Source organism: Coloeus monedula, assembly GCF_965178545.1.
Source record: "Coloeus monedula genome assembly, chromosome: 4".
Lineage (NCBI taxonomy): Eukaryota > Metazoa > Chordata > Aves > Passeriformes > Corvidae > Coloeus > Coloeus monedula.
The window spans coordinates 36969530-36992616 of NC_138784.1; the positions used below are offsets into that span (position 1 = coordinate 36969530).

Genomic DNA, 23087 nt, shown 5'->3' on the forward strand with positions numbered 1-23087 from the left:
TATTTCTTTCTTATTTGCTGTAAATCTGCTAAGATTATATATCTTTCATGAGCTATTTACACAGGCTGTTCAAAGCTGAAGAATTGTTTCAAACAGTTTACTCTGGTTCTGCCATCAAATAACCTGAAATATTAATATATCCATATATTAACTTTAGATTTTACATTCCATCTGTATTTTTCTCATATGTAGGATTTTTAACTCATGGTTTCATTTTGCACTAACAGAAAAAAATATATTAATAATATATATGGAGGTGTGCAAGTTTAAGCTAGAGCAGAGGTTCTTCCTTTTAGTATACTCATAGATTTTGAGTCCTACTGCTCTCATCGCTCCTATTATTTGCATGGATCTCAACTTCCATTAAAGCTGGATTTTATATTTGCAGAGGTCTTTTTGTACAGACCCACAATTAATTTCTGAGTGAAGTTTACAATCTAAAGCCTTAATTCTACAAACACTTCTTAACTTCTAAACTGTTGTTTAACTTCACTCACTGCAAAAAACCTATTGAAATGAGGTAAGGTAAATTTCAGCTTGTGTGTAACTCTTAGCAGGATAAGATCTGAAATACTAAAAAAGAAATCCAGCACAGCTAAAGACATTATGCTTCTGATAGTGAATCACTACATGCAGGTTGAATAGGTTGAATAGGCTATAAGTAATATATGCCCACAACAACAGCAAACTATTACATGTACGATCTCTTGAAATTTCAGTCTTATTCTACAAAGTGAGATGTACAAAGCTAAACATGCACTGCTAGGGACAGCTACCACTCACTGGCAAGGAGAGGAAACAAGAAACCATACAGACCTGTTACAAATTCAAGGGAAGCAGAAGCTCCTTCAATATTTCCTTTTAGTCTTTTCAGTGTGAAATTATAAATGCCGCCAGCAGTCAGGTCTGTAACACTGAAGTCAGTCAGTGTTCCTGGAATTCTTAACTTTTTTATAAAGGTGTTGTTTGATAAAGATGCTTTATAAGAAGTGAAGTTAGTCTTGGTTGGATTCCACATTAGAGTTGCAGAGGAAGTATTTACCATTTTTAATGTCAGACCACATATCCCAGCAGGTCCTATGGTAAAAATTATTCTGATTAATAAAGAAAAAATTAATCCTTAATACTTAAAACATAAGAAAATAACAGCTTTTTTTAAAAGTGTTTTTTATTTAAATGAATGTTTTGAGATTTCAAATAATCATGAAATATGGATACAAATTTTAGAATTGTTTGTACGGATATATAATAAACAGTGTCATTATGTTGCACAGGGTAAATACAACCTGGAGATGTACCTCCTGTGTGCACTATGTAATTTATGGAAGAAAATTCCAATTTTATCAGAGCTTCTCTAAGAACGGTAACATTGCTCACTGGTGTAACAGAATGAGAATGGAACACTTTGTAAGCAGAATTAGAGATTTTAGTCAGTTTAAAATTTTCTAAAATACATTATATGACATATAATTTTAGAAAACTGTTTGTTTGCTCACTTAAGGAAACAGTAAATAGCATAGTCTCAGTGATTATCCTTTTTTTCCTTTCTAGATAATCTTTTTTATTATATTAAGATTCCTGAAGTCACAGAACATTTACTAATAGCACCTCCATTAATCTGTGTAGCACAGATTCTTAGGTTAAAAAAGTGTTACAATTCCTCCTAAAAAGTGAATCTCCCAGATAATTGATTTTTCTTGCTTGAAGCTTTATGAAAAATACTGATTAACATATGCCTATTATTCAGCCTGAAAAAAATCCTAAAGGTTTACCATTAAAATTATAGAGTAAACTTTCCATAATCTAGGCATACTCTGGACCCATCCACAATTCTCTTGAAAATATTTACTTGAGGATAAAAAGAATCCTCAGGAACATGATAATGAATATTCTGCTGCACATTTCATTCACAAGAATCTGCAGGACTTGTTCTGTTTTTTTTCAGAGATTCACTTATCTTTGAATAACTAAGTGCATAGCCTCCTTGACTATCAACTGAGTTAAGGAGTTACAATCCAAACTGAGTTAGGGAGTTATAGTCCAAACAAGCCACAGAACAGAATATCTGTCAAAGAAAAGAGGAGGTCTATGATATGCATGTGTATAAACCTGGGGGATTGTTTATTTTCTGATTACAACTTGCTGTTCTTTATCTGCTTTGGCAGTCCAGAATTCAATATAAATCTTCTTCTTCAGATCTATGCCACAAATAAATTTCCTTCTTTTTTATGTTGTATCACAGGAGCATTGGAAAATACGTGTTTGCCCAGAGACAGAAAATGAGTGCAAGATTCTGGTTTCTGGACCTTGTTAAGCTCTCTGAAGCACAATTCCTCTTACTGTCTTAAGCATTCTGGGGCCTTGTACAGGAGAAATACTCCAATCTGAGACCATGGGCTTGCAAGAACTTAGGAGATGCAGGAACAATTACAAACAAAATGCAAGGTAATTATGAAAGTACAGGAAGCTATTCTGGCAAGATCTTACTTTGTTATAGCTGGAAGCTTTTTTCAAAGAGCCATGTCTAGACTCCTCAACCTCAGTCTGGCGGGTTATGTACAAGTCTCCTATTCAAACAACTATCGCAAGAAGAAGCACAACTTTTCTCCCACAGTTAAAGTCTCATTTTGAACCCTGTGACCTTTGTTAGTTACTTACAAACAATGATATAAACGTCTCTGAATATTTACTGGTTTTCAAAAGGCAATTTATAAGGTATTTCCTTACTCGTGATGACTTTTTTCACCACAGCCACAGAGGAATCCAAGCCTTTAATTGTCCTTAACTGAAAAATGTATTCTGTCCCAGGGGTCAGATTTTTCACTACAGCTCTGCTGTCATAAATAGTTCTGGTAAGCATCTTTTCATTATTCATCAGACAATGTGAAAGCTATTGAAGAAAAAGAATTTCTTGTATTAGACTATTAAAGTTGATTAAGTAATGCTCAGAGATTGCAACTACCTGTTAATATAAAAATATTTAGAATATTTTCCCCATTTTAAACACAAAAAGGATCAAGGAGCTTTATATTATGTTCCACCAATGTAGAACACTTACTCTAAGATTCCTTAATAGCCAAGTAGTGAAAGCAATGACTTTAACATTTAAAAGTAGATGGAGGAAGCAAAGTGAAGTTCAAGCTTACAGGTTTTTGCTCTTGGAGGAAGGATAATAAGGCACACTCTGACTCTTCAGTCTCACAGCTGTACTGATGAACTGTACAGTTAAGTAACTCTGTATCTTTCTGGCAAAAAAACTCAAAACAAAACAAAAAAACCAAAACAAAGCAAAACAAAGAAAAAAATCCCAAACACTCAACCAAAAAATACACACGTGCACTGTTCAGAGATGAGATTCTGAAAATACTCCCAAGGAATCAGTCACTCAACTCTGCTCACTGCTATACCTTCAAAATTCATCTCTTAAGAGCCACTGCAGACAATAAAAGGGCTGGAGATATCAAAACACTGAAATCTGGGGACTTAACTCCTAGAGACTGTGAGGATTCCTTCTGACCTTCCAGACAACTCTAAGGTGACAAAAACAATTCCTGCAACAGTTCTTTCTGTGGACATAGAAAAGTGTCCCTGCAGACTGGTTCCTATCCGCACTAGTGAGAGGCAAGATGCAGACCGTGCCTGCGCTGCAGAGGAGAGCACTGCATGAGCATCTCCCCCACACACACACGGGTTTCTCAGGAGGGGCAGTTAATACTGAGACCAGGAAGGGTTGCAGCTGCCTGAACAGTGAGTCCTGTCCTGTCACAAGTAATTTCCTCCAGCAAAAGGGGATGCTGTACACATGGCAGTGACCTGAAAGCACTGGGGTTAGCTGCTATTCATCAGGGGAGGAAAGATCCACTTCCCCTCTGTCTATTTTACCAGCACAGTGCCTGTTTATACAAACAAAATCTTGGAAGCTGTCATCACCTTATTAGAATTACAGCATTGCAAGATGCTAGAAGCAAAGCTATAGATTAAAGATTTACATCTCGTATAAAGAAGTTAGGAAAGGACCTTTTGTGCACTCTTTGCTTTGAAAACTGCAAATTTGAAAAGCATAGAAAGTTGGTGAGCAGGGATGATTAATTTTAAATGATTAGTAAAATGATCTCTTTTATGCAGGTGCACCTTACTAAGCAACCAGTCTACGAAAGCCTTTCTCATTAAAGATTTAAAGATAAGCTCATTTGTACAGACAAAGCACTGTCTAATGTGGCTGCTTGCTCTATGAGATGCTGAACAATAATACTGTGACGCAAAGATCAATATTACAGATGACAATTCTTTTCTGCAGGGTAGCAACAATAGCATTACCACATTCAAAAGTGTATCTGAACTGGTTCAAACATGAACAAGATAATTAAATTTAATTTAAAAATTTTTAAATATGCTCCAGGCTGCACCAGAAAATAGTGTGAGAGGTTAACTGGCTGCTATTATCCATTGAGATCAGTGCAGCTTTACTCTAATGAAGAAAGAAGAAATGTCAAGGAACTATCCTAAGGATACTCAGATTTCAGGTTTAGGTAAGGATATAATTGAAGCCATGGGAGAGCAGAAGGAAAAGGATTGGACACTGTAATATGGCGTAAAAACTGTGCATACCATTAAAGCAAAGTACTTTGTCTCATGGTAGTGCTACATACCAAAGAATATCCCAGTCAAGTAAGTTAACTAAAAAAAGATTATACCTAGGAACCGTATTGATTCAAGTGACGTGTTAAAACAGCAGTATACTGAGTTTTATTGACCACATGTTGACAAGTGGCTACAAAATGCTAAGGATAATGCAAGACAGACTGCAAAAGCCAGGATACAAAAGAGAGACTGGTTGCATTTCATAGTGAAACACGATCTGTGGGCAAAGTATTTAGGTGCCATTGTGGATTGTTTTTGACAGAGAACTGAAAGAATGATGAGAAATTGAAGAAATTGAAGTTTATAAAATCATGAAAGGTATGGGTATGGTGAGCAGGGAAGTACTAGCTGTTTCTAATGTATCAAGAACCTAAAGACTAACAGGTTTAAAAAGAAGAAGTGTAATTTTTTAAACAGGACATAAAAAATTGTGAAGTATAAATAACAAAAAAAATTCAGGAGTAGCCCCTGTTTTTCTTTATGTATATCCAATTTAAACCTATCACTGAGGAAGTCCCTAAACTACTTACTGCCCAAGGCCAGAAGGATATGGGAGGCAGAAAAGGTTTGCAGTTTTGTCTAATAAATTGCTGTATTTGAAAAAAAAACCCCTCCCCAATTATTCTGTAACTTTCTAAACAAAACATTAGATTCTTCTATATGGAATGTATTTTTTATTTTTCACTTCAGTTAAATTAATTTGCATTACAAATTTGAAAAGCTGAGAAAAAAAGATTACATTGCAGTTACATTCGACCCTTGACCTGTGATCTTTTTTCACACTAGTTGAAAAATCAGTTTTTGAAAGCTATTAAAAGCATATTTTAAAAATATTTTTTAAATTGTTATGTAATATGAAGTACATATTTATCTGACCTTTTCCAATAGCAGTATTTCCTTCCAGTACTAACATAGGTTATAAAAATAAATATTTATTGCCGGGTTTGCAGTACATACAGAATAATAATTTAATTGAGAAATTACGCAAAAAAAAATTTGCAGTGGTTTCTTCCCATTCTCATCTCACCTGAAACATATCAAATCCTCCTCTTGGTGGTTTCCAAGAAAAATAGACTGCATTCTCTTCTTGTCCAAATACTTGTAGATCTGATGGTGGATCAGGATCTGAGGATGTAAAATTTAGATTTAAAATAATCTATATAAATTTTAAGGAAGTTGATATCTACAGAATACACAGGTTTAATTTATTATTTTTTAGTTCCATCTAGAAAGAGATTTTATTTTGTACTTAAAAAGAATTTCAAATAAATGAAAATCACCTCTATATATTAGAAACAGAATCAGAAAAAAAGTCAACATTTTTCAATTTTTATGGAAAAGTTTTATCATCCTAACATTACTGCTGATTCAGTTAGTGGCAAAATATCACTCAATCCAGAGGAAACTTGTTTGTGTTTTAAAAGCTTTTATATATAGTAATTTTCAAAGATGTTTAGATTGAAAAGAAAAACTTATATGCATTAATTCAGACATCGTTAAGATGCATGGATTTAATAAGGAATAGCTTTCCTTAGAAAACACCTTAAAATGTAAAAACCTTAATTATCTGAAACCATGAAAAGTCATTAATAAACTGAACCTACAGGTGCTAATCTTGAGGACAGTAGGGCGACTTCTTTTTAATCCATTGGTTGTCACAATATTGATTAAGAAATCAGTGCCTGGCAGAAGATGCTCAAATTTGTGCATTCTACAAAGATTAAAAGAAGAGATTGTGTCCTTTAGGATTCTAAAAATGCATGTGTGTTCATATGTTAATTCTTTATAGTTTTATGGATATTATTTACACATTATGTATGCATACATGTTTATATGTTGTGAGTCAAAAAATATTTTAGTACTATAAAATCTTAAATAGGGTGCATTACACTATGGTTCACAGCAAGTTCCAGTACTAGAAAGTCTTTAAGTACTGAATTAAATATCCAGAGTGGCACACAGGTTTTACTGGTGCTCCCCCCAATGCAGTATTTTGTTTGCTCCTCTTTGGATAAAAATATCATATGAGAATTACAATTTGTTTTAAAATTGCAGTTCTTAAAATACATGGGCATAGTAATGTATATCAACTAAACCATAAAAAACATATAACATACAAATAACAGCACAGGCTACTTATTTTAAATACACAGGGAAACAGCTGCTCTGAGTTTATGTCAGTTATTTTTAAAATGTAATCATCCTACCTCACACCAGAAGGTAACATTTTCTTCTCATTGAAGACCTTACTGTTTATTGAAAGAACATATCCATCAAACATACTTTTGGCTGGTGGCCAGGTAACAGTTATTGACTCAGAGTCTCTGCTACAGTTCAGGTATTTGACTGCACTTGGCACTGTGTGACAATAAAACAAAATGCATTGATTCAAAAATGCATTTTAAACACACTTCTTTATGACAGGCCTCTCATCACCAGAATGCAATGAAAACTCCACAAAAATTATGTCATGTCCTTCCTTATCTCAAGGACATGCAGACTACTACTACTGCAGTAACCTGTACAGGGACTTTTGTTATCCAGGAAATCCAGAGCCAAACTGTTTATTGTTCTGTAATGCTGTTTAGCACAGTTCTGTTATCACTGACGTGGAGTTCTTCAAAAATGGAAAATTCCTTAAAAAAAGAAATGTCAGTATAAGAGGTAACATGCTCTGCAGAGACCCAAGTCCCGACTAGCACAGTATCTTTTAGTCAACAGTGGCCAAAAGCTTATGTCTCCAGAAAAAGCAAGAATTGCATAGAGTGGTAATTCCTTTCAGTTTCCCCAGACTGCAGTTTGCAGCCCAACGATTTCACGAGGCAAAGGAGATTTCTATTTCATAAATCTCAGCAGATTTTTATTTTATGAATGTCTTTGGTCTCCACTTGAACCTATGATCGCAATCATCAGGCAACATACCTTGTGGCCAGAAGTTCTGCAATTTATCTACAAATTTAATAAACAACCATTTGCTTTTGCTTGTTTTCTACTTTCTGTTTTCTAGTTTCAAGTGTTAGTTCTTGAAAAGGAAATGTCAGAGTATTATGATTTACTTGCTCCATAATTGCCTCTCCATGATTCATCCTCTCACAAATGCTTTTATGTTGTTCCTGTATAAGTTTTAACTCAGTGGTTCCTTGAATGCAAAACATTACATATCTTTGATCACATATGCTGAACCTTTTCAATTGTATCTACTATGCTTGATTTTTTCACATTAGTGACCTGTTAGAGGAAACTATAACACATGAGATCTAATAGCCTGAGAGGCTGTGTCCCCAGGTTCAACCAGTTAGAAGTACTGGAATTGAGGAGAACTATACTGCTGCGATTCAAATGTACTAACCCAAAGTAAAACTAAACACAGAAAAGCCCAAATTTGCTTGTGATGTGAGGGGAGGCCAATGAGAAAACACGATAAAACAAATTTAGTTCTGGACATTTAAGTGTGTTCAAAGTCATAGATGAAGAGAAAAATTAAAGCATTAAACAGAAGCCTAAGAAAAAAAAATTGTTTTCTCTAATGTTGGTGGCAAGACACTGTGCAAGTATCAGGTACTGGACTGTACAGCTGCTTGAATCAACATGAAGTTAACATTGGTAGTTCATTGTACACAGGAGCACTATTGAGATTCTTAACGGTCCCTTGCAGTCAAAGAATAAGAAAAATAACAAGGAAAGAGAATAAGGAGAAAATTACAAAAATGGCTGAATTATTCTTCTCTACTTGGGACAAAAATAAAATTCAAGAAGAAAGCAAGAGATATAGATGGAGTAAAACAAATGCTGAATTTGACAACATTGTGGTCTTACCTGTCTCTATTTCTTTTGTCACAAAAATACTGTCTCTGAAACCTTCTTTCTCTGTTCGAATTGCAAAACTGTACAGCTTACCAGGACTAAGATTGGAAAACATTGCTGTTTGTTGCTTGACCTTCTGGACCTAGAAAATCAAGTACAGCTTTCACAGAACTGCTTACAAAATTCACTTATGGTATGTAAACTGCACACCCAACTATTTTAATGGGAAATAAAGCTTTTAATTCAGCCTCTGATTACTTAACAGAATACTGAGAAGTAGCTGCAGTGTTTATCCACAGGAGGTGCTGTACACAGCATACCTTGAAAGCACTTTCACAGTTTGTACATGTAACCTCGTATTGCTCAAAATCTCCATCAGCACGGTCCCAAGAGACCTGTATTGAAGTGTCAGTGACGTTACCCTCTTGTACATTCAGGGGAGCTGCCAGACCTACAGAAGAACATAAAACACATGGCTGTTCAATCCCAGGAGCTGTTCAATCTAACACTTTTCGTATCTCCTGGAAAGACATGAAAGTGAAGATAATCGGTAACAGACAAATAGAGGGTAAAATCTGATCTCAGGCATGCAGACACACAGCGATTCCAAGATAGAAAAAGAAAAAAATAGAGAAAGAAAAAAGATATATAATGCCACTATTTAAGAAAATTTTCTCGCTTTTTTATCTTCAAATTACATGAGGTTGAATATGCATTTCTCTCTGAGGACAGAGCTGGCACTCCTAGGTGGGAAAGTTCTCCAGGATGAAGTTAATTCCTCCAAAAGCACCACCATAGTGGTCAGGATGCACCTCAATTTTGTCAAAATGCTCAGCAAAATTGGGTGGATCAGGCTAGACAAATACACTTCATCCCTAATTAGTATAGTATTGTCAGGTACAATTCAGATCACATTACAGGAAAATTTCCACTCTTCTCTACATCTCTTTCATCCCCATCACAGCCATTTCTGTCTGGAATATATCAAAATTTACACATTTTCTGAGGAAAAATTGTATACATGTAAGGGGTCAGGATTTTTATTTCTTCCAAATTTTTGAGGCCCGAGAAGACTCAGAACAAGACTAGGTTTTCTAAGGTAGTTTACCACTAAATTTAGGAAATGCTGGCATAAGATTGACTGAACACTAAGTGTTTATTAAAACTATTTTAAGAAAAGTCATCTTTCAAGGCTTTCTTTATTTGGGAAAGATTTTTTTCTGTCTTTAGCTCTTCTCTTCTTTCTTCCTTACTTCCTTCGATTCTATCCTAATTTTTCCTTTTATAACATTTCTACTCTGAAAGAAACAGGGCAAAAAAAATTTTAAAGGAAAATGATAAAATGGGAAAAGAAAAACTTGAGGAAGTATAAATACAATTAAAAAATAAGAAAGTCAAAACACAAAATTTCAGCAGGTATTTTTAAACATTTTGAAAGTTTCTATTAAAATTCCATTTTTAAAGGCCTTGCTAGAAGCAGTCCTTTCCATTACAGCTCTTTTAATGTCTTTTTAAATGAATTTATTACCTTGGAGAATCTCAACACTTTTATTTGTTGCTTAAATCTGCACCAGGATGAATAAACTTAGTAATTTCAAGGCACAGAACTCCTTTAATACTCATCTACTTGTTTAAAATAAGTGGTCAAAATGTGTCTTTTCTCCCATAAGGACAATAATTTAATACAGCCTAAATTACTGAAATGCTTGCTAGACATTTTATACACAATATAAAAAACACAATTTAGCACGTTTAGAACTTCTAAGGGATTCATACAGTCTTGTTTAAAAAACAGCTAGTGTTAGTACAACTGCAAATTGCTTACACAGATATATTAAGACGATTTTTGAATAGCATGTCTTTTCTATTGCACTGAAATACCAATAAAATTAAAAAGGTTCAAAAACTAAGATTTTACATGGTGCAATTTTATAAGAACTTAAAATACTCACATGTTTTTACACCATTTATATGGTAAAAGGAGCTCAAAATTTTTCCACTTTTTGTGGAGACACAAAAATCATATTCTCTTCCTGCAGTAAGGTTTTCAATTGTTATTTTACCATCACTTTTTAAAGAGAATGTTGCATTAGGTCCTTCTTTACTTGTAACATAGACGCCATCAAATACTCCAATATCGGGCATGCGAACAAATAGTACAACAGCATTGCTATGGAGCACATAAGGAACTACAATTTGAACAGGCTTGGGCTCTAGAAGAAAAAAATTGCCACATGTTAAACCAGTTGAAAATAAATTCAATGAAAACCTCATAATGGACCTGAAGCAACTGCTCTGAGAAATACTCTTGCTGAGTGCAAATTCATAGCTACGATAGTAAAACATGTCTTAGCTCAGAAACAATATCTTTAAAGTATTTATTATTAGAATTTCCTTCTCAGCCACAACTGTACCAAGAAGGTAAGCAGGATAACTGGAAAACTCTACAGAAATGTAGATGTGGGCAGGGAGACGACCATGGAGAATGAGATGCATTTGATGGATACAACATTGACATGTTTAGTTTTCTTCCCTTACAGTTGGCTCTGACAGCTGTGAAATATCCCATCTAGAATTTTGTCATCTGTGTCGTGAATGAGGTATTAAATCTAATCCTATATAAAAAATTCTGGAAAAGACTTAAGACTGTTACCCTCCAAAATACTGTAATCATTTAGAAAAAAAATGACAATGCAGCATTTCATAAATCTGTAGCCTGACAGCTGCAGCCTTTACATACTACATGTATAAGTGAATCCTGCCCACTTCTTTCACATATGCAAAAAATTTATACTGTACCAAAAGCGTTTCAACATTCTGGTAAACTAAGACCCTTCAATAAACCCTCTCCAATCGATGGGAAATACGCCTTAACAAACGATGCAAAGCTTTTATTTTCAGCTATTATTACTTTAATTCTTTCCTAGCAGCCTCTCACTAATGGTAAGGCAATTTCTTTCTCACCGTTCACGGAAGAACTAATGTATCTCCAAAAAAAAATAATCTTTTGCAACCATTCCAATATTTTCCTATTTCAATGCAAATCAATGATTCACCCAGTTTCTTCTGCCAGTGGGAACAAGATTTCCAGCTGTGGTCCCCATCACAGTTGTCACTAGTACCAGTATGTTTTCAAAGGCTGCACTCTCTTTACAAGAATTGTTAATTTTGCTGTTAACGATTAGGATTAAGATCTCTATATTTCATATTTAAGTTGATCCTTGCCTATTTAGCAAGCTGGTTTGGTCTACACAATCTATTAGGTGATAGCAACAATAGCAAGACTGACGTATGTATTACAGTCTGTATTTTCCATTATAAGCAGTATCTTACTTAGAGTGCATGCAATGGTCTTCAGTTCACTCATAGTTCCATTTTTCACACTTGCCACTGCTATTTCATAAGCCATTCCAGGAACTAGGTCATCAACCTTTAATTCTTCTGTGTTGCTTAATAAAAACTTTTTAATTTCACCTATGTCTGCTTTAGGTTTCACTTCAATGTAGGATTCCTGACACTCTTGTGGCAGCTTCCAGTGAAGGATTACACTCTCTTCTTCTACATCCTCTGGGTGAATATAAACAGCTGTAGGTGGACTGACGGCTTGATCAAAGAAAAAGATGTCAGTATAAAACCATATATCAAACTTACTATCAATTTACAATTACTTCCCAATGATGCCTCTTGGTTTGTTTTTTCTTCTAAGATGTCATGATTTTAAAGCTACTGATTAATTTAATTATTTCTTGAAATAGTTTGCAGACAACTGCCTGTTACAGGCAGATTCTACTTTCTGTTTTCTCTTAACAAATAGGGACTCATTTTGCAGGCATATTCCATTCCACTGGATATATACAGAGTAAAAAGATAACACAGTCTGAGTCTCAGTATCTATTACTAGAAAAATAAATTAGTCTACCCTAAAAGATTTGAGACATCATTATAATGTTTTAACTTTGCTAAAATTAAAGATACTAACTATGAATCAGAATTTATCAAGCAGAATGTAATTTCTTTAGTTCATACTAATATGGTCTAAGTAGGCAAATGAATAAATAAATAAAGGGATTGGTACTTTCACAATTTTGGAAGGTTCTGAAGAATACCCCAACAACCACAATGCGACAAGGCTTTAAAGATACCTTTATGCCTTGCATTTTCAATTTAAACTCTGTCTAGTAAAATAAAACTAGAAAATGGATACATCACCTGTTGTGATTAATATAGGCTTCTCGTGGCAGCTTAGAGTTCCTTTCTCTGCTACATTCTGTAAATATAACTGATACTGATGATAAGGTTTTATGTTTTGTATGACTATGGAAGTCTTGCTTTTTTCAACTGGTAACTGTTCCCAGACGTTGGTTTCGGTGTCCAATATGTTGACCAGGTAGTACTGAAAAGAAGCACTGGATGAATGCTGGGGAGGCTTCCATTTTAAATGTATTTCTGCAGATGAAACATATGTAACTTCTAACTTCTGGGAGTGCAACGGCCCTGTTGAATAAGATTAGGAATAGAAATAGGATAATAGTTTCTCAGGCCTTTCATCAATAACTGTGGGGTGTTTTGTTGTGTCCTTTTGTTTGTTTGTTTGTGTGTTTTAAATAGAGCCTGAAAACCTAACAATACACACTTACATACAGACTAAATACTATTAGAGCAAATCTAACAAAGCAACCTTGACAGTGTACCAGTGACAGTGAATACTGATACACAGAGAATACTCCTACTAGCTAATTGAGGTTTTTCTGAATCAACTCGCTCCTTATGTAGAACCCAGTTTCCCCGTTTAGGTCCTCTCTTGTACTTCAGTCAGTTCAGAAACACTATCCAAGGCAAATGGCATGCATTACTCCAGTTCATAGAATCACAGAATCATAGAGTGGTTTGAGTTGGAAGGGACCTTAAAGACAATCAAGTTCTAACCCTCCTGCCATGGGCAGGGACATCTACCACCAGACCAGCTTACTCAAAGCTCCATCCATCCTGGAACACTTCCAGGGATGTGGAGTCCACAGCCTCTCTGGGAAACCAGTTCCAGCACATCAACACTGGTTCTTCCTATTATCTAATCTGAAACTACCCTCCTGAAACTTGACACTGTCCCTTTGTCCTGTCAATACATGCCTTCATGAAAAGTTCCTCTCCAGCTCTCTTGTAGGCTCTCTTTAGGTACTAGAAGGTGCTGTAAGGTCTCCCTGGAGGCTTTTCTTTTCCAGACTGAACAGCCCCAAGTCTCTTAGTCTGTCTTCATAGGAGAGATTCTCCAGTCCTCTGACCTAGTTAGTGGCCATCTCTGGATTCATTCCAAAAATTCAGCATCTTCCTTGTGATGGAGACCCCAGAGCTGTACACAGCACTCCAGGTGGGGCTCACAGGAGCAGAGCAGAAGGTCAGAATCACCTCCCTCACTGCAGCCCAGGACGCAGTTGGCTTTCTGGGCTGTGAGTGCATACTGCTGGGTCACATTAAGCTTTTCATCCACAAATGTCCCCAAGTCTTTCTGCCCAATACTAGCCTTGATCCGTTCTCCACCCAGCCTGTGCTTGTCCTTGGGATTGCCCCAGCAGAGGTGCAGAACCTTGTACTTGGCCTGGTTGAGCTCCATGAGGTTCCCACAGGCCTACCTCTCAAATTTGCTTCTCAAAGAAGAAAACAGGAATGTATTTCCTTCATTATACAGGCAACTTGCATTACAAGGTCTTATATATAGAAAAAAACCCATCAAATTATGGAGGAGAGAGTCTGGTAGGCACAGGAGATGGAAGGACTTTCAAGTGCACTAAAGTACCCTGGAGGAGGAAATTAACTGCACAAAACGTACTTGCTGGAGAAAAAGAACAGCTTCTTTCCCCAAAGATTAACTTCTATTTTGTTCTAATAAAATAGACCTCTCTTTATGTTTGGACTGCCTTGACAGAACTGGTAAAAACATTAGGGCACTATCTTCTCTTTAATTTCTGAAAATGAGAACATCTTCCCAGTACCACATAAACAGGAATATGAAGAAAATTTGCACCTAAAGTTGTGTCTATAAAGTAATTTTTCCTTGAAGACATCTCCACTTTATTAGGTGCAAAGGCATTTATCACCTCTACCAACTGGCAGGCTTCATTTGGCTTCATTCAAATAGACTTACAAGTTAATTGTGAATGAATACTACATATGCCACAGTGCATCTACATGATGCAAGTCAAAACACAATGTATTTTTAAACCATAAAGACCATCTTAGCTTCAGATATTCAGGGACACCTCTGATTTGTCCAACAAAATCTTTTACTTCAGATTGGAAAATATGCTACTTGTTTCACCATCATGGCCAAAAAATACTTTGCTACTTCGACATCCAGCTTTACCTTTAAACATCAGTAGAAACTCTGTGAGTAAAATCATTGTAATAGTGAGATTTTAAAATATGCTTCACAGAAACAGAATTTGTATGGTTTTCTGTTTGCAGGCACTGAAAACTTCAGAGCTTTTCCTCATCAATCTCAACAAAGCATTTTAGTACAAAGCAAAATGAAGTCTTTGGAATCCACTTCACAAACTAGTAAATCCTGAGTTCAGAATTCATGTTCAGATTTATTTATACTTTCAGACAAAATATCAGCACAGGAAACGGTGTCATTAAAAGGAAAATTGTGAATACAATATTGTTGCTAGTAATAATTTTTCTTGCTTCTTTCCAGTCCCATGAGATATTTTTCTCTCTCACAGAAGATATTAGCAGAGTTCTATAAACTCTGAACACCTGCGACCTTGCAGAGCTTTGTTTATGGCACAGTAGAAAAATACTTTGACAATGGATGTTTTAGGATTTTAGCCAATCACCCCCAAGGGGTGGCTGATCCTTTGACCAATTAAACTATGAAGAAAAAAGTCTATAAAAGAGTTGTAAAATAATTAAATAAAGGAATCCTGCTGCACGATTCCTGCCTGTTGGGTCTCTCTTCTCCTCCCTACCACTGCGGGACACCATGATAGAGAATGTAAAAAATATTTTATTATCTGGTTATTATTGCTATTTATTTTTGTAACTTACTTGTTTCTACCTTCAGAATTGGACTTAAGACAGTCTGTGCTCCTTCTGGGTTCCTTGCTGCTAATAAGAAACTATAGCGAAGGCCTGGAGACAACCGCCCAATTTTTGTTTGCGTTGTATTCACAGGCAAGTTCAGAATGTATGGTTTCCACTGATCAAAATAGTACTTAAGTATCAGTGCAAAGCCTGACTTAAGCCACATGTCCATACTGCTCCACACAAATACAGCTTCAGTTGTCTTGACATCACGCACATCAAACATGAAGTCTTCTGGTACCAGAGGTACTGAAAAAGAACATCAAAAATGAAAAAATTTGAAATCATTAAAACCTTTTCTTTTTATATTTGTACCTTCAAATGCAAACTTAATCAAGGCAAGGCTTTTAAAAATAAATGCAAAAGATTGAAAAAATATAGTTACATTCATATTCACAGATATATGGCAGCTGTACATAGCAGAAAAATCCAGTGAAGAAATAGTCTGGGCCAGTGGGATCTCTCTGAAGGGCATAGCAGTCAGTTTGATTTTCCGGTATCATTGACAGAGATGAGATACCAGCTTTTAGAAGATAAGGAGATCCATCTGTCCACAAGAGCTGACCTTCTTCCTGGATTGAAAAAAATGAAATTACAAAGCATATATTTTTAGGTTATATTTATAAATTATTAAGTCTTCCCTCATCACAAGTATATCTCCAAAACATCCAAAATTTATGTACTTCATTTACACAAATTAATTATATAGGACTATTTTTAACAAAGGTTTCAATCTAAAATTCTATCCTTTCTATTACAAAGATTACAAGAAAATAATATAACATAGCATAATATAATAAAAACCACATGAGTATGTTTCATCATTACAAACAAGCCTTTAAAATTAATTATTAATCAAATAATTTAATAATCTTTATGGATAATTTTCTAAAAATGGTATTCATTTAAAACATCAGTCAGCCAAAAATACTCATAATTTTTGTCTGAAAACAGAAATATTTAGCTGAAAATAACTGTGGCCAGATTCACAATCAGATGAAGAAATGCTATCTTTCCCCCTTCTCCTGTTTGCTGGTTTCTCAGCAGTCAGGACACTCACACCTCACTCCAGGTTTCTAATCTCTAAGGTAATTTCTGGTTTTCCAGCAGAGCTCTACAAACATTAGAGTGGGGCAACACGACAGTTTGGGGGAAAGATGCTTGCCCAGTCTGCTTCCAGCATCGTAAGGCAGATGCCTCCAGTGGGACACAGGCTTCAGTCTGCACTACACTAAAATATTCTTACATCTACAGGGCATTAATAGAAAACCCAACACATTTAGGCATGGTATTGGGGCACTCTCCGGAGGCAAAAGAGCATAAGTGCACTCAGGCATAGCAAGTCTGTGCTCCTACAATCTAAGTGAATGCTTTAAGTACTCCAGTGGAGAAATGTTGAGGTACCACCATCATTTTAAGACTTCTGTTGTTTACGCTTTTATTAAAGATGTTCAGAAGAGTGGAAAGGGAGGAAAAAACTAATTTTTTTCATTTCTCTGAGAAAATGATAAGAAGTCACATTTGTTAAGAATAAGCCTATTTTTTCAGTTAATTTGGTGTGTTGAAAAATGAAATAAAATATTGTGATATCTTTCATTTCCCAAGAGAGCAAAGAACATTTTCAATGGTATGAAATACGTCAACTTGTCTTTCAGGAGGACTTGCGCATATAGTCTGCCACTTCAAAAATGCTATACAGATCAGTGCATATCTTTTTTTATTAACTGGTCTTCCTAGACACCAGAGTTAACAACAAGCACAGGAAACCATGAGATACTACAATGACACAAACCTCTGCAGCAAGGCTTGTAGGAGAAAGCTCAGTTGTCTTTGGCAACATTTTCCACTTCCTAACTGAAGAACTGCACCAACAGACAGACATGAGGGTGTCACCAAAGCACTCCATTCATTCATGCAGTGACCTACATCTCCAGGGTCTCTGTTGCATTTCACAGAATGCTCATCCTCACCAGGAAGGGTTTTTATTCAGATATAGATCAAAGTAGGGTTAAAGAAGGAGAAACTGTGAGAATACAAATGCAACAGAACTAATCCTGTTCACAGTGCTGTTAATTTTTATCAGTGTCACAGTGCTTGGCAGTTTTCCTAAGGCTACTGGAATCTTCTGAGTGGGTTATAGCCTCAACTTTTTTCAGCAAGTGTTTCAAGTCCTGGGGTTCTTGAAGAAAAATAAAGATTTTGAACTTTCTTACTGAAAAGAGAACTTTAACTTCCTAATGCTTCAAATACGAATGGGAAAGCAAAAATAAATGAATCTGCAATTCATATCTCAGATTTTAAAGAAATCCTGCAACTCCTACTGCATGTCCCATGATATTTAAACTCCTCAAGTAAGTGCAATTTGGTGCAAGTACAATCTTTAGTTCTCATGAGAGCAGATGACAACAATGACATTTAGGAGCGAAACATGTTCAGACAGCGCTTGAACACACTAATTAAGTACAAATATTTAGGAAAACAAGCATTTTATTGTTATCCCTTGCTATTCTTAAAACAACATAGGTTCTCATCTAGTTCATTTCACTGACTGACTCCCACAAACATAAAAATGCATGTAATGATTAAACAGTTGACTAACAGTCAAATTCCAAACTGGCAATCGACGCTTTTCTGTGTAATCAGAGTTTAAAAAAAACCAACTTTCTAGTACTCTTTCCAACATGCAAAAATATAATGCTTCCACGGGTCAGCTATTTCTGACAGCCTCTTACAAATACTACCTTATTTCTAAAATTCCAAGCTGGTTACAAGGAATATCACAATGGTGTAAAACTTACAGCAATTTGACAAGCTACTTTAGAGTCATAATTACAAAATAATATTACATGTAAAGTGCATATATTCCTGGTGTTTTACTAGCCAGGATGGCTACAGTGTTTCTCTAACCTAGACAGATTTGTGTTTCCTCAGCTTGCATGTTATCTCACTCTGACTTGTTTGAGTAGCCCCAATATTCAACAGAGTCTACAAAAAGGAAATTTTCTGTCTCTATGACATTTACCACTCCTGCTTTTACACATAAAGTTTGCTTTGATTTTGCTACTTTCACAGTAAAATAATTTTAAAATAATTTTAACATAATGTTTGAATAATTGTACCAATGTTAAAACTAAATTTCAGAGTGCGGATTTTTTTAAAACCAAAAAAATACTGGCATTCTCCCAACCTTCTATACTTAGCACAAAGTAAGTTTTCACTAAACCAGATCACAGAAGCCTGTATCCCACATTTCTGGCACAGTGCCTCCATCTTTCCAAGAGTTTTCCAACAGTTTAATTTATGTCTGTAGTTCTTCCCAAATCACACACCATACAACACTGAATCATTTTGTAACAGCAGATGTGGCATTAAGAACTTTCATATTCTGAATACGAGGAACAGGAAATATTTTACAATAAACACTTTGCTCCACCTGTACTGGAAAAACATCACTAAGGTCAACACTCAACATTTCAGACCTGCAGCGAAACTGAGAAAGCCAAACCCAGACTTAGATATCCACAGTAACAAGTGTGTGTAGACTGAGATTTAAAATCTGGTAATGCAGCACCACCTACAGACAAAATAATATCCCCGGGAAATACACACAAAATTACAGGTTAAGGATACACTATGGGGTTTTTTTCCCCAGCTATGGCCTTCTAAGTATTTTCAGTATTTCTTAATAGGAAGAAATGATAGTTCTTCATCTAATTACTAGTAACTACATGAACAAATAACCAATGTACTGTTTAGTAATTTTGTTTTGTTTTGTTTAGTAATATGTTCCAAAGGATTGGTTTCTCGATTTCAAAGTTCTCCTGCTTCCATATCTGTAATAACAAAGAAGATAGAATATACTGACCTTTAGGTCATTAAGACCTGTCCATAACATGATTATTCGATCAATTTTCTGGAGATATGACAACACAAATCCACGTTCTTCTTCACTACCTATGTCAAGAAGATGTGCCCCTTGCGAAGAGGTTTCACAGATTCGTTGTGCCACCTTCCATGGCTTGCTCTCCTTACCTATTCGGTAGCAGCTGCTCTGGAATGCCACCCACCCTTGGGAACAGGTGCCTATAAGTGAGCAAGGACAGGATTTTAAAGATATGCTGTATTAGTCATGGTAGTGGTACTGATACCTTATAATTACACAGATATTTTGAGGACAATAGCATTTAATTAAGTCATGATTTTAACCCCCAAAGCATTCAGTAATTGTAAACCAACACTTCTTCAAAGTCGTGTTTTAAAAAATCTGATTGACTGAATTAAAAGCTACAACTGCAACCAAGTGAAGAAAAAAAAAAAAATCCACTAATCTCTGTCATACTGTAGAAAAGAAATTAATTTTTAAGTTTAGTTTCTGATGGTTCAATTTTTTTAATTATAAAAATGAATTCAACAAATAATTTGATTTTAATATCTGCTTGAGTTTAGGAAAATAATTACTTCCCTGAATTTGAGTGTATATAGTTCTTTCTTTTGCGTATCTAATTTTAAAGATTTTAAGTTTCATTATGAGAGTAGCACATTTAAAGGAATAAGGATACACAACCAAGCCGTAATATCCTAAGAACTCTGTCTCCTTCACAGCACTTCTAACAAAACAGTACAGCTAAGCTGGCCACTCAGCAATAAAAAACACATCATTTTGAATGCTGCAGAAAGTGTTCCAAATCCTTTCCAAACTCAGGATTTTCTTTGCCTTTTCATTGAAACTACATAGCAAATTCAACCCATACACTCCAATAATGACAAGGCTTAACTTCAACATTGGCTTGACTCTATTTTAGACTGCAAAAACATTGTTAGCTTAAAATATTTGCACATGGAAATTTGAATTCTTGCTTCTAAAATACTAAGAAGTATTAATTAGAAATAACCTTCCTATGTCATTAACATTCAATTTACTTCCTCTTTCTAGAAAAAACATCCATATCTACTAAAATATGTAAAATGGAATTCAGGATTTTACAACTTACTCATAACTCTTCTGGAAAATATGCAGTACTAACTTGCATAACTCTTCTGGAAAATATGCAGTACTAACTTGCATTTACTGCGACTACAAGAAACTAACATATACCTGTTTCAACTTGAATATCCAGTGATTGAGACACATTTACAAATGTAGGGTTTAATTGTTCAAATAGAAACTTAAAGGTATAAATGGTGGCAGGTGTCAAATTTCTCCATACAAAGAATCCACTGGGTCTTTTTATAATCTGAGAAGTACCATTCAGGAAAAGAGAAACTGAAAATTCTTTGATCATCATTCTCCAACTAAAAGACACTGTAGTAGCTGTCACAAATGTTTTGATGTCATTTTCTGAAATTCCACCTAGTAGAGAAAGGAAAAACAAACGCTGTTTTTACCACAAAAGAATATTTAACTCAAAGTTTTATTTCATCAGTATTATTACTTTTTTCTTTTGAGAAGGGATGAGGGATAGACCAAATAGAGAAGGAAATGTAGCATCATTTAAGAAAGTAATGTTTTTCTTTATTTTCACAGTATGTTTGCTTATGTCTGAAGCAAGGAGAGATAAAAGTGCACAGTTTAAGAACTTTTTTAGCTGAAAAAGTACATATTTTGATAGAATATCAGTGAAGTAATAGATGTTAAGTGCAGTAACAAATTAGTAGCATAACCATTTCCTGTAGCTTGCTGAATGTTCTTTCAGCAGTCAATGGCTCCTGCAATCCTTTCAACTTACTACTTATTTTTCCCAGTTTTGTTGTCTGAATTCAGGTCCTAGTCTGGATCCCAAAGCTAGTATGAGCTTGCAATATGTACAAAGGTAATGCTATAAACTATTTTAATTGACAAAGTTAAGATTGGGAAGCCCCTTTAACTGGTGGGACTTGTGGTCCTGAACAGATTCACAGCTATAAATGAGGTTTTTGTAAGTTCAGTGGACAAAGTCATAAATTCTTACACCAAAAGACTGTCCCAGTTAGTTACAATGTTAAGATCTTCAGGATACTCATTAACCCTTTTTAATGGGTGACTGTTACAAAGCTAAAACAAAAATTTTAAATTTTTAAATTTGTATAAGACAAACAATCATGACCTCATGTTATTATGAAATTGCCAGACTTTAAGTAACTTTCTCCATGGTCCTCTTTTATAAATTTCTTCTCTTAGAATTACTTGTAGTATAAAAAAACCTGTAATATTAAAAAATCTCACAAACTTTTACATCAGTCCCGTATTTTAGAATTGTTACATCAACCAAACACATTATATAAAATTATTCCTTCAACATTTCATGGTTGAAAACATACATCAATGCAAAGTTCCTAAATATGTGAGTGACCTCGGGATTTGAACCTGTACTTTTTAATCTTCAGTATTAGACTGACTATAAAGATACCAAAATATTTTTGTGTTACTCAACTTACGTGTCTTAAATGATTTTACACTTAAGATTTGGCCATTTTTCAGGGATTCTATTGTAATATCATACTTCTTACTTTCCTCGAGCAGAACTGTAGTACTGACAGGTTTCCATTCAACTTTAGAAATGTTTCTTACATTCTGCAAGTTAGAAGAATTTCTGAATATAGTGAAAGTAATAAAAATACAGTTTATAAGTGATCTATGAAGCTTTTAGAAGGGGAGCTTATATTGCTGCATATCAAACTTGAGGCTACAGTTACACTGCAAAATACCTGATGCATTTAAAACAAAGTCTTTTAGAAATCACATTAACAACAAACACCTTCATATTAAAATCCCTATATTTTCTTTACATTCCAGAACATCCTGTGCTCAAAATAAGAACACTGCCCTCCCACAGAGATCTAGGGGTGGTGTCTGTGCCTCTCCTGGAGAAGTTAGACTCCTTCAAACCACAGCACCTTGAAGAACCTTAATTTTGAGCATATGACTATCCATCCTTATTCAATAGGATATTCAAGGGTCTTTTAAGTCCCATTAGCTTCAGTAGGACTCTGTAAGAGTACACATAAATGACATGAATTTAAAAATCCAGTAAATTTTTGCCAAATTTTCTCTTTATTTGCTATTTTACTTTTTTTTTAAGACAAAATCAGCAAACCAAACAAGCACATGCTGCTATTTATTACTGGTTTCAACAGCTTAAATAACATGGAACAACTTATTGCTTAGATTGATAAAATATACTTTTTGACTGAAAGCATCTGCTTGCTGGTACATCACAATATAATAGTCTGGATCCTCTCCTTTGGGCAGTTCAGTCCACTCCATCAGAGCTATTCTAGCAGGCTTTTTCTCTTGGTCGCAGTCCAGACACTGTGCGCCCTGTGACACAGACACACATGAATGCAGCTTAGTAGGAAATGCAGAAAACATGCCTCTAACTAAATAATTAATCTCTGTCAATTTTAACTAACTTTACCTAGAGCTTGTCAGCTAGCAATAGTTTTTACATGGACCAGTACCCCCAGCTCTACTGTGTGCCTCCCAACTTTTTACAAGTTCTGCAAGTACAGGTTCTAGTTTTCTTTCTCTCTCTCTTTCTTATTCTCTGGTGGAATAATCATGTCAGCTGACCCAAATATGACAG

The 23087-nt window shown here is 35.1% G+C and overlaps 1 protein-coding gene across 1 annotated transcript in view; it reads right to left on the reverse strand.

Moving 5' to 3' along the window:
* The window catches only part of PTPRQ (protein tyrosine phosphatase receptor type Q), a gene marked incomplete at both ends in the record, with an annotated part of 125963 nt that overhangs the window by 100213 nt on the left and 2663 nt on the right, over positions 1-23087 (reverse strand). Inside the window, 16 exons of the mRNA XM_082280024.1 lie at positions 817-1077; positions 2728-2890; positions 5669-5766; positions 6246-6352; positions 6849-6999; positions 8458-8587; positions 8766-8896; positions 10398-10658; positions 11779-12048; positions 12655-12939; positions 15490-15774; positions 15911-16097; positions 19391-19608; positions 20621-20875; positions 21940-22075; positions 22685-22822. Coding sequence (XP_082136150.1) covers positions 817-1077; positions 2728-2890; positions 5669-5766; positions 6246-6352; positions 6849-6999; positions 8458-8587; positions 8766-8896; positions 10398-10658; positions 11779-12048; positions 12655-12939; positions 15490-15774; positions 15911-16097; positions 19391-19608; positions 20621-20875; positions 21940-22075; positions 22685-22822 — 3076 coding nt within the window. The remainder of the gene's footprint in view (positions 1-816; positions 1078-2727; positions 2891-5668; positions 5767-6245; positions 6353-6848; positions 7000-8457; positions 8588-8765; positions 8897-10397; positions 10659-11778; positions 12049-12654; positions 12940-15489; positions 15775-15910; positions 16098-19390; positions 19609-20620; positions 20876-21939; positions 22076-22684; positions 22823-23087) is intronic.